General features: G+C 41.5%; 1 protein-coding gene across 1 annotated transcript; it reads left to right on the top strand.

The window, feature by feature from the left end:
- The first annotated feature begins 1599 nt into the window (after positions 1 to 1599).
- Positions 1600 to 12007, top strand: LOC117727370 (transforming growth factor beta-3 proprotein-like). Its single transcript, XM_034527643.1, has 7 exons — positions 1600 to 2362; positions 6368 to 6531; positions 8807 to 8936; positions 9049 to 9156; positions 9556 to 9721; positions 10025 to 10178; positions 11070 to 12007. The coding sequence occupies exons 1-7, from the start codon at positions 2017 to 2019 to the stop codon at positions 11226 to 11228; spliced, it is 1227 nt and encodes a 408-aa protein (XP_034383534.1). The 5' UTR covers positions 1600 to 2016; the 3' UTR covers positions 11229 to 12007.
- Positions 12008 to 12225: the final 218 nt, after the last annotated feature.

Raw genomic sequence — 12225 nt, 5'->3', positions numbered from 1 at the left:
TTGCAACTGATTTTTACAGTATTGCGCAACACATTGCTGAATGAAGCCCATTGCCATGCAAGAAGTCAACATTACTCTCAACACTGTGCACTGTTCACAGATAACAAAAATAAGTCCCTTCACGCTTTACCTGTGGAAAATAACAGATAGCAAGTTGATGTCAGATGGTGCGGGAGCATATACAAAATATTAATATTCTTTCAAGTATTATGTTGAATTGAGGAAGAAATTACCTTGTTCTCACAATATGTATACATATGACACTCATTATTCTCCAACTCTAGCAAACAAGCAAAGTAAATCTGTAAGGTATACAGGCGACTGCATATGATTAAAAAGCAAATATTTACCAAGTTTGGACATTCTATGAAATCATTCTCGCTATGCAAACTGGTGGGCTAAAGAAACATAGTGAAATACCACACCCCATGTTTGGGTAAGGGGCCTAGTGGTTGAGTGAGCTGTGACCTAAAATAGGTCTGAGAATGTGGATATGCTCTATGAATAGAGATAAAACAGACTGTGGAGGGGGGGGGGGGGGGGGGGGGGGGATCTACAAGATCAAATACCTTAAGGGTCTGCAAATAAACCTTTAGACATCCGTACATATAAATTAAATCTGTGTTGATGGTGGTGTGCCGAGGGCATGGGAAAATCTGCAATGGATATCTGCCATTTGAGAACATGTCCTAAATGGTGTGGATGTTTGCAAGAGGGCTCTAATAAAAGAAAGAGCAGACAAGACCCAACTGTGGATTATCAGAAAGTATATCTTTATGGGATGGTAATTTGTCAAATCTATTAGTAGTGTTATTATTGTGGTTGCTACCACAGAATAAGACACAAACTAAATGATCTTTTGCCCTAGAAAAATGTATGCCATATACGTTTAGACAGAGCAATAATGCGTGCACTTTAGACTTAATATTTCAAGTCCCAGACTTAGATCTGACTGTTGTGCTGGTCTACATTTGCCTTGAAACAACTGACCTTGAATCCGTCTGTTGGAGGGCAATGAAAAGCAAACATGGAACTTGTATGAGTCGGAAGGGAATAAACACGCATAAATAAACACATGCTGTCTAAATATGCAATATCTTAAATCTCTGAAATATAGAATAGAGGAGAATCACCGAAAGTAGACAACTGCTAGTGCCACAATTCGCCACTAGAGGGCGCGCGGCCCAGGCTACAGTGAGACGCACAAGCAGAACATACATCAGTTGAGCCGATAAAGCCTCAGATCCCCATTGATAATAACATACATTAAACCCCACTAACGGAGGGCCGAGATAGACCAAGACCAGCTATTTACTCCACTTCAGACCCCTTAATGAGGAGAAAACTGGGGGAAAATATTCAGGGCAAAACTGTCCAACTTCGCATAAGCGCTCATAAGCTGGTCGTGGTCAGAAAATAACACAGGGGACTATTATACATAGTTTATTAGTTGACGCGTGATGCATCGCAGTGAGCGCTGCTATGATCTGGGCTCTGCCGGGTGCCTGCGGTCCCTCCTCCATCAAAACGTCAGACAACTAGTGGTATAAAACACGTGAGGCCGTGCGCAGCGCTCAAAGTCGCGTTTACCTCGTTAACCTGACAGACTGCGGTCTGCCTCCGCACAGACAATAAAGACATCTTAATGAGACAGAAAGAGCAGAGACGTGCCAAGCTGTGGGACGACTCAAACCTCTACGGGATTGAGCACAAGAATATGCAAAAGAAAAAGTTTCGACAGATGTGTTTGTGCCGGATAAACTTCATATGTGCGGGACAGTTTCTGTCGTTCGGGACTTTGAATTGACTAATGTCTAATGGGCGGACATACACTTGGATTGTTGCTGATAACAAACGGGACTGCCACAAGAGAACTACTTGAGTGTTTCCATCATTAGTTCATAAGGAAGTTAGAAGAAACAACAGCAGGGTTTATCACTAGTTGACACTGACCTTGGTCCTCGCCTGTGAATCTGCACATTTCAACGACCGAGCGAACCAAATGCGGAGAGAAAGATGCATTTGGGCAAGGCTTTACTGTTTGTCCTCCTACTCAACTGCGCGACTTTGAGCTCATCTCTGTCAACTTGTGCCACCGTGGACATCGACCATGTGAAAAGGAAGAGAGTCGAGGCGATACGAGGTCAGATTCTGAGCAAACTCCGACTGACAAGTCCTCCACACTCTCTCGGACCGAGTAAAATCCCGTATCAAATCCAAGCGTTGTATAACAGCACCAAGGAGCTACTGGAGGAGCTCAGGAGGGATCGGCAGCAAAGTTGCGGCCAGGACAACACAGAGACCGAGTACTATGCCAAAGAGATATACAAATTCAACATGGTCTACGGACCGCCAGAAAGCAGTGAGTATTACAATTCTTTAGAAAGTTTATATTGCCAGTTCCACCGGTCCGTCGTGCGTAATTACGCACCGAATGAAGAGTGCACGTCTAAAGCCCGAGCCAGCCAGACGGAATATCAAAACTTCAGCAAGGCTCTTATGCCATTCATAAATATATGCTGTATTAAAAGCTTGTAATTCAGCAACTCTTCATCACTGAATTTTTAGTCTGCTTCACAATACAGATGGTGAATAAAGTATCTATCTATCTATCTATCTATCTATCTATCTATCTATCTATCTATCTATCTATCTATCTATCTATCTATCTATCTATCTATCTATCTATCTATCTATCTATCTATCTATCTATCTATCTATCTATCTATCTATCTATCTATCTATCTATACATACATACATACATAAACTTTTTATTAAGTTGTATTAAGTATGTAAGTGTCAGATAGGGCTTTTCCACTTCCAAGTTCAACTAGCTATTTAGAAAATCACACAATTAAAAGAAAATCCACAGTCTATAGATATGAAACTAGTCTTTCAAAAGTTAACGGCTGGGCGCAAGATGTTTCCTACTTCAAGGTAAAGTCCATTCTCTGGTGTATATGTGTGTCCCAGGCATCAAGTTGCCACATCACAGTTGTGGCACACTGGACCGCAGGTGGACTTCGAGACCCTTTGTGATGCCACATACTCATATTGTTGGTACACGTGTAATACTTAGACTTGATCACTGTGAAAAAAAGTTTTTGGTGTAAAACTGCACAAATACCATTCTGTGAACAAACTAAAAGCAAAATACATTTTTGAGTGTGAGGGGGACTTTAATATGACATATTTGTGACCCAAGAGGTTTGGAAAAAAAACCAAATGTTTCATAGCTCTTTTATGTTTTGTCAAACTGAACGGTAAACTCGCTGTGCACTGGGATGTGCTTTGTTACTGCAGTGCTCACCGACCTGTTTCAACTCCAGGAAAGTCACTCTCCTCCTACTCCTGACTCCACTCTTCCTCCTCTTGCTTTTTTTTCCCCTCGGTGGATTCTGTCCTTCTCCCCAGATGTTCCCACTTCCTTTCCCGTCAGGCCTAAATGAGAGGGACATCTGCCCAGGCGGATGGGGATGCCTTCAGGAGAAGAAGTAGGGAAAGTGAACTGAGGTGGACAGGAAAAGTTAGCTGATGGAGGGACCTCCCCGTTAGTCTGGATAGAGGCATCCCTCCTTCTCCCGGAGTCGATCTGTACAGTGGGGTCCCACGAAGCACTCGCATTCACTGACACATCGTTTAGATGGAGCTTAAAGTGACCCCACTTCCTGTCTTGGCCAGAGAATTACCCACACGGGTGGCCCATGACTGCACTGCTTAGGTTTAACTTTGCTAAATTGAGTGTGAAATTAAGGCGGCATCCATCCCCCTAAAACCTGAATGATTTCAGTGTGCCGTCATTTTATTGCCTCGACTGTAGGTAACATTTCCCTGCTTGGTTAATAATGAGCTCTATTTTGCTGGTGAAATATGTGTTAAGATTATCAGTAAAATTCTCACGTTTCTTTTACTTCAAATGAGTTGAGCTAACCGTGTATTCGGCGCAGCCATTTCCTTAGAAACGAACGCTATGAGTGGAAAACTTGTGCTGAGAGGGACATGTGTCAGCACTTGAGGGAGATTCATACAGCATGTGGTCGGACTGAGTTTGGATTACTGAGAAAGTAGAATAGGATAAATGCTGTGCGTGTGTAGGAGCCAAAGAGGGCCTCATTGTCTAGAGCCAAGCCAAGACCATTGCATCACAGTCTCTTTGAAATCAACAGGTGTTTCTCAAAAGACCTATTTTCCCTCAGCAATGTTCTGTTTTGAATCTGGCAAAAAATGTTTTTGAGAAAAACGGCAGACAGTAGGTGCCTTGCGTTGCTGTGGTGCATTCATTGCTGCATTCAGAGCCACAGATGAGCTTTATGATGCAAGAAACAATAACATGCACCTACAGTTGGTGAAGATCAGAGTTTCATGTGATTAGCTGAAAACAAATGGGAAAAAGGCAGAAAGTCGATATAACAGCATATGTGCTGACCCGGCAGAAGTATCTTTATGTGTGTGTGCACTAGTCAACATCCCTACTTCTCAGATACTTAACATGTCAACAAGCTAATCATATTCCTAAAACTGGGGTATTGGCATGGCAGTGTTTTTTATCTGTCCAAGATGATATCATACTTGGAAATATGCATGTTTGTCAATACCCTGTATATCCACATCCATACAGTGAGCCTCCTCTCTGAGCTGGTTAATGGGGTTTTCATATGCTGGAGCAAGATGAACAGTTTTATAGATGACTGTGCTTAACTCTCATTCTACTCTATTCTGCTCCCAGTCTTTACACTAAGCTAAGCTAAGTGGCTGATCATATTTATGTTTCCCACATGAGCGGGATATCAACATTCTCATCCAACTCTCAGCAAGAAAGTAAATGAATGAGTGCATTCCCCAAAACGGTGAAGTATTCCTTTAAAATCAGGTAGAAACAGAAGACATTGACTGAAACCGGTGTTAGGAAGACGCAGCCCCCTAAGTGTATGTCGCCCCTTGTGGTAAAACCGGACCAGAAGTCTGGCTTTGTGGAATAAAGGGTTGACTCTTGGCCAGACACATCACTCTCTTTCCCTCAGTTTACGTGGGCAAACACACACTCACTCTTTGATGGTTTTTGAAGGTAAACTGTTGACCGTTGGTGGATCTGAGGCAGCTCTGTGAACCAACACAAATCCCTGACAGGTGCAAATGAAGCAGAAAGCTGCTGGAGGACTGGCAAATTACTACATTCAGAGGCTGGACTGCAATCATCGGAAAGATTTCCTTTTATAGCATGGTACGCATACAGAATCTGGCATATGTCAATGACTGAGGTTGAGTTGTGGAGAAGTCATCATGGTCAGAAAGGGGTCCAAAAAGTTGTCAGTGTGGCCGAGGATAGCAGGGTTTTTGATACGCAGATACCAGGGCGGTGAAGTCATACTAAGCTCAATAATATTGCCATTTCAATTACAGCACTTTCATTTCCACCAAATATAGACAAAATGTGTTCGAGAAACGCTGAGGAATTTTGATAAGGCGAGCCACTACACCAATCATTCAGTGTGGGCTGATAAACTTAGTGCCAGCCGTGAAAGAGTCCGTAAACCCAAGATCAGATTTTAGGTGTGAATGGCTTTATGAGTCTTCTAGCATATTCAGAAAACATTTACTGTAAATCCATGCTATTATTTTCATATAAAAGTATAGCTTAATTTCTAAAGCAATATGTTCCCATTTCATTGCCATCGAGAGTTTGAAATTATTACAACTCAGTTAACAGAGTACAGCAATTCTTTGGAGCACCACTGAAATGAATCTGGCATTGAGTGGATACAAGTTTGATCCAAAGAAACCCCTCGCTGACGCACTCCTCCCTCCCTCAGCTAGAAACATCCTAAATGATGTTGTAGAGACAAGCAGTCAATAATCAATATGGCAAGTGAGTGACATTTTTTTTGATAGCTAACTAATTGTTGAAGTTTCAGCTCCTCATGATTTGCTGCTTTCCCTTGTCTTCTCATTGAGTAAAATTAGTATGTTGTACATTCAAAGCTAGCTGTCAGATGCAGGGAATATTTAGAGATATCTAAGGATGCCACCATCTTGTTCATAAGGCCATTTTGGTTTTGTAAAGCATCTTACCAAAATAAAGAAAACACAGGTTTAAATAATCAAATGAATGAAGGCTGAACTTCAGGGTCGTGATTTTGCGCATTCTGGCTCACTGTCACACTAATTGTTTACTGGGACACTTTAATACAACCATCATACCGTCAACCAATCATACTGCAAGTATCTGTGATTACGTTGTCCAGAGGTCATGGAGCATTCAAGGTCTGTGTTTGGACATAAGTTGCCTGTATTGCATCAGACCTTGATAAGAATTTCCAAGCCTGTCCTCTAGCAAAACCTTTTTTTTTTGTATTCTCTCTGATCCAGACGATCTACTCTACTGCCCGAAAGGCATCACTTCTAAGGTTTTTCGCTTCAACGTTGCCACCATGGAGAGGAACTCAAGCAACCTCTTCAGAGCAGAGTTTCGAGCTCTGAGGGTGCCAAACTCAAGCTCCAAGAGGAATGAACAGCGGATTGAGCTCTACCAGGTGCGTAAAGGTACCGTTTCCCTGTCCTTCTACCGAGATGAGAGGCAAAGCTCACAGTCGAGGCAACGAGGAGCTTCAAAGTCTCTTTTCTGGATTGTGATCTTTGTTATAACATGGGTCAAATTGTCAAGAACATATCTTACATAAGCTGATTAGTTGTTCTCCACAACATGATTTCAGGCCCTAATTGACAAAGAGGCCACAAAAACGAGATTATGGTTGCCGGTATGCACGGGTAACAGCCAGAACAAATGCAAAAAAGCACAACAGGCCTGCAGAACGTTAGGAGAACCGTGACAGGGGTGTACTGTTCGATTGCAGCGCTGGCAGTCCGGATCTAATATAATCCTCATTTTGGTTATGTTGAGGGTTTTTATTTAGTCCCTAAAACAGTAGGCAAAGTTTATTACGTGGTTAAAAAGGGGCTCTGTTCTGCTGATTGATGAAATGATGCAACACACTTCTGCAGTAAGTCAACGTCATCGGGTTCCTGTTCTTCGGTTACAATGTCCTTGGCATTAACAACTCAATAAGAAGCAATTTATTGAAATAAAATGAAAAACATACCACCACAAACAGATGCTCTGGTCAGGAGTGATGTCATGACAAACCCAAAAGTGCAATATTACCAATCACATGATACTACTATAGGCAACTGCCAACAATGAATTCCAACTCAACGCCAAACGGACGACTAAACCACATTTCATAGGAGGTTAGTTGGCGGCTACCAAGTCAGTTAATCTGGTGGCCAGTGTTACACAGGGGAGAGGATTACTGGAGAGTCATAGGGACGTGAGATTTTATTTGTTCACACTTTCTTTACAAAGACATGGAAAGTACAAATATGCACATTTGTACTGTTGTACCTCGGATACAAGTCAGGGGCTGGACTTGTATTTTACCATTGCCGTAATGCTACTTTTAGGTGTTCCCACTGCACACACAGAACAACCACCATTTTAACCACAAGCTATGACTGGACACATTGTGATGTCAATATATCAATATTTTCATATTGTGGAAGAATAAAATAATTAAGGGTAGTATGAAAAGAGGTTTGCTTGCAGTGACAAACTCACAGAAAAGTAACATTGTTTAACAACTTTCTGTTTAGCTTAATGTTTTGGTATTGTGGCTGACTAATTTACTGTATTATTGAATATCGCTGGCTTCTACAATCGTGTTGCCACCCACAGCAGGCAGCTATTTACAGCAAACAAGCATTGATATACTAACTTTACCTTCCATGGCAAAGAAACAACATACACTACAGACAAGGCTATCAACTTGTTAGCTAGCCGGTTTAGAAAGTAGAACAAGCTAGCAAGCTAATGAGCCTTACATCTATCAAACATGACTCCAAGATAATGCTACTGTTGCTCCATGTCTGCTGGATGTGGACATAGGCAGCCGTTTCCTAACATGCTAATGTTTGTCAGGAAGTCTGTCGACTTGCTCTGGTGTTCTTCTCCAAAAAAAGACGAAAAAACAATAAAGATTCTGCAGATTTAAAGGCCCTGCACACCTCCCAGGAGTTTTGCATTATTTTGACTATTTCGTCCTCCGTTCAGGTTGAAGGTGGGTGGAGTATGTGAAGTCACCTGACTCCATGATCCAATCAGAAGGATTAAGGTGCAACCTGTCCCGCCCTATCAGGTGCACCAATGCTAATGAGGGAGGGATAAGTCCATCAAGCGTGTCGGATCATGTTCACAGTCCACAGCCAAAATATGCAAATAGTCTGAAACAATTAAAAAGTTTACCAACTAACCCATATTTTTGTACGGCACCAAGCCCTGCATCAAAAATATTATAAAATATATAACTTTTAAGAGAAGCATCAATAATGGCCTCCTTATTGTTGTTGTGTCACATTTGTACCTCAAGTGATGACGAAGTCTGTCTGCTAACAAGCTAAGCTAAGATGGTGAACATGCTAAACATGCAAGCAAGCAAAATAAATGGATCGTGAGGCTTAATTCTTGTTTCATCACCTAATTGAGTCTAATGTCACATATATGCTGCAATTTCATTCGCTTTATTTCTCTAAGTAATCACATCTTAGCTCATAGCATGATCTGTTACAAGTGATCATTACAAGTGATCATTACAAGTGGATTGAAACAATCATGAGTTTGACGAATTAGAGCGTCTTCTTGTACAGACGTCCTCCCCTGTGTCTGTTCTCTTCTGCGAGTCGTTTGTTAGTCGAAGCTGTCTCAGTATTGAGAGAGAACCTTTTCGAGTGACCGTTATCATTATCGCTTTGCAGATTGTGAGGCCAAATGAACACATTAGGAAACAACGCTACCTTTCAGCCAAGAACGTGCTGACCAAAGGTACTTCAGAGTGGGTCTCCTTCGATGTGACTGAAACAGTGCGGGAATGGCTGATGAACAGGGGTAAGACCGTGTCCTTTGTTGTGTCTATAGCGATGATTAATCCGAATGACGACATTGGATTTTAAAGAGGGAGACTGTTAACGTTGGCTTCTTTCCCACTGTTTGCTATCAGGAAGTAATCTGGGTTTGGAAATCAGTGTTCACTGCCCCTGCCACACATTCAAATCAAATGGTGACATCATTGACAATGAGAATGAGGTGTTGGAGGTGAAGTTTAAAGGTAGGCTTCAACTACATTTCGTCATATAGTTATAGTTATTCTTGCCAGTCAGTTAATTGTGTCGCATGTTCACGTGGTCCTTAATCTTACAATTTAATAAAAGAGAAGATTATTTTTTTATTTCTCACTCTTGGTTAGCTGTTAAAATGTTGTTTAATTTTATCGTTAAATGTTTTTTATATTGTTGCCTGATTCAACTTTTGCTTCTGAAGACTAAGAATCAACTTGCCATTGAAATATTTCCTGTGTTTTAATTTCTACATTGTGTAAAAGAATAACATGGATGAGAGCTTCATAGGTGATGACTTTTGACAATTGTATACTCAGGTTGACGTAAATTACAAAAGAAAAACAAAAGTTCACTAGCTGGTTTAAAAGTGCATCGCGTCTATAATTAAGGTTTGGATGGAGATGAGGAGCACAGCCGCTTGGATCTGGATCACCTGAAGAAGAGAAAGGACCAGTACGCTCCTCACCTTATCCTCATGATGATCCCGCCCCACCGCCTTGACACTCAGTCCACACGCCGACGCAAGAGAGCGCTGGACACAAACTACTGTTTCTCGTAAGGGACACATGAACTTTAGCAATAGTGCATAATGTTAGCACATTTAGTCTTTGGGTCAAATCCTTTACATTTCCTAATCACAAACATGTGCTTAAGTGACAGCCTGTGCTTATTATGGTCATTCTTAATATATGATATGTATCAGCTCATATATATCTTGTAATAACCCAAAAATATGCCGCAACATACTGTATCTGGTATTGCCAACATGTGGCCATGAAGATATTTAATATTCGGAGCACCATTACAAAACTTGATTTGGGCGGCTAATTGAACTATTGCTGTGCGTCCTCATCTCAGAAACACGGAGGAGAGCTGCTGTGTTCGCCGGCTCCACATCGATTTCCGTCGTGACTTGGACTGGAAGTGGATCCATGAGCCCAGTGGTTACGATGCCAACTACTGCTCCGGGCCCTGCCCTTACCTGAGGAGCTCGGACACAACACACAGCTCGGTAAGAGCCACCGATCAGGGAGACAAAACACCAGAGTTTGTGAGAGCAAGACTTTTCCCACAGTGAAAATAACAACACAATGTAGAGCTTCTCATTTACTTTTAAATTGCCATGGAGAAAGTTATGGTTTCTGAATTGAATTGAATTGAAACTGAATTTGGGACAGATAGGGGTCTTTTCCAAAACTTTTAAACTGCTTTCTACAGAAGAAGTAGTCACTTTAAATAAATCTACCTGGTCCGGCTGTGGCTCAGTGGTTTGCCGTTCGATCCCCGGCTCCCGAATGTATGTCAAAGTGTCTTTAAACGTGACACTGAACCCTAAGTTGCTGCAACCTATTGACTTGGATGGGTTTGATGCAGAGGTCAAATTTATGTTGTATAGAAATAAAGCTTAAAGGTTTTTTTTATTCTTTTTTAGAGTTTTTTTATTCTTTTTTAGAGTTGAGTCTTAAGTTTGTTTTCCTTTGGTTCCCGAACACACACACACACACACACACACACACACACACACACACACACACACACACACACACACACACACACACATACACACACACACACACACACACACACAATACATGGTTGAGTTTGAACACCGATGTGTCCAGCAAACAGTTTTAGATTAGAAGACACCATTTTGTAGACCTTAATCTCCCAGAAAATGTGTAAAAAAGCTTATAAGAATTTGCCAAATTGTTTATTTGGTCATCAATAAGTCTCCATGATGAATGTGTCGCATTATTTACAGATACTCATAGTTGCGCTATCGCACTGATTTAAGATAACACGCTTATTATCAAGAGTAAATCACTCACAAGATTATGAATATTATTATTATGATTATTATTATTATTATTATATACAATATCTCCTGTTTGCTTTCCATTAGCTGCTGAGCCTGTACAACACTCTGAATCCAGAGGCATCGGCCTCCCCCTGCTGTGTCCCTAAAGACCTGGAACCCCTCACGATACTCTACTACTCTGGACGGACCCCCATCGTGGAGCAGCTCTCCAACATGATCGTCAAGTCTTGCAAGTGCAGCTGAGAAGACGTGAAAGTCGAGGTAGTACGGCAGGATTTTACTAGGTACTGACGAAAACCCATGCTTGATGACTTCTGGACTCTTAGCTGTGACAAATACTTTACCTGACCCTGCGGTAGATCTGAACATCACTCCAGAGGTCACGCATTTTGTTAAGGATGCCGATTTTTCCTAAAAACTAGAGCCCCTCCCCCCTTCCCCCACATTCTGGATGACAAGTAGTTTCATCTTAAAAAGTCCAAACCGAAAACGTCATCTTGCAATCAAAGCGTGTGTTCTTGAAATATTTCCCTTTAGATTTGTGAAGATGGATAACACACTCCTAAAGCTAGATTGCGGAGAGCCCAAATGTAAACAAATCGGGAGGTGCTTCAAGTACAACGAATGAGAAAGACTGATTCTGAGGTTTATTTTCTGCTTCAGAGTTTGAGCAAATATGCCACAAAGTTCTAATCTCTAAACTGCCAGTAGAGCAGCTTTCCTGTCTCTAGTGGGGGTGATATTGTCAATAGTCACAAATATAGAATGTGCTCTACTGAACAATCGAAGGGTCCTTTCAGGCTGGATTTTATACATTCTTCTTGCCTGAGGTTCCCGTCCCTTCAAACAGTGGACACTATCTTCAAACACAAAAGGAGAAAGGACAGACTTGCTGCTGTATCCAAAGCCATAGCTGTGGTCAGAGAAAAGAGAGAGCGGAGAGAATGCCTGCCGGATTTGCAATGGAAAGTGAATGAACAAAGAGGTTGAGCCAAGCTTTTCTTTCTTTGGCCAGCCAGTAATAATGGCCTTCTTTTTTTTTTTTTATCTGCGGTGCATCTATTAGAATGGATAGAAGAAGAAGAAGAAGAAGAAGAAGAAGAAGAAGAAGAAGAAGAAGAAGAAGAAGAAGAAGAAGAAGAAGAAGAAGAAGAAGAAGAAAAAAGAAGAAGAAGAAGAAGAGGGGATGAGGAAGAGGATGAGGGGACCTGTATGGAAGCAAAGAACTGTGATGGATACA

This window comes from Cyclopterus lumpus, chromosome 24 (assembly GCF_009769545.1).
Source record: "Cyclopterus lumpus isolate fCycLum1 chromosome 24, fCycLum1.pri, whole genome shotgun sequence".
Lineage (NCBI taxonomy): Eukaryota > Metazoa > Chordata > Actinopteri > Perciformes > Cyclopteridae > Cyclopterus > Cyclopterus lumpus.
Note: the sequence above shows the minus strand (reverse complement) of the source record. Positions and strands in the feature narration are given on the sequence as shown.

Coding starts and splice junctions, on each gene's coding strand:
- LOC117727370 (XM_034527643.1), top strand. CDS start 2,017: ATGCATTTGGGCAAGGCTTTACTGTTTGTCCTCCTACTCAACTGCGCG. Junction 2,363..6,367: donor CTACGGACCGCCAGAAAGCA/GTGAGTATTACA, acceptor TCTCTGATCCAG/ACGATCTACTCTACTGCCCG. Junction 9,722..10,024: donor GACACAAACTACTGTTTCTC/GTAAGGGACACA, acceptor TCCTCATCTCAG/AAACACGGAGGAGAGCTGCT.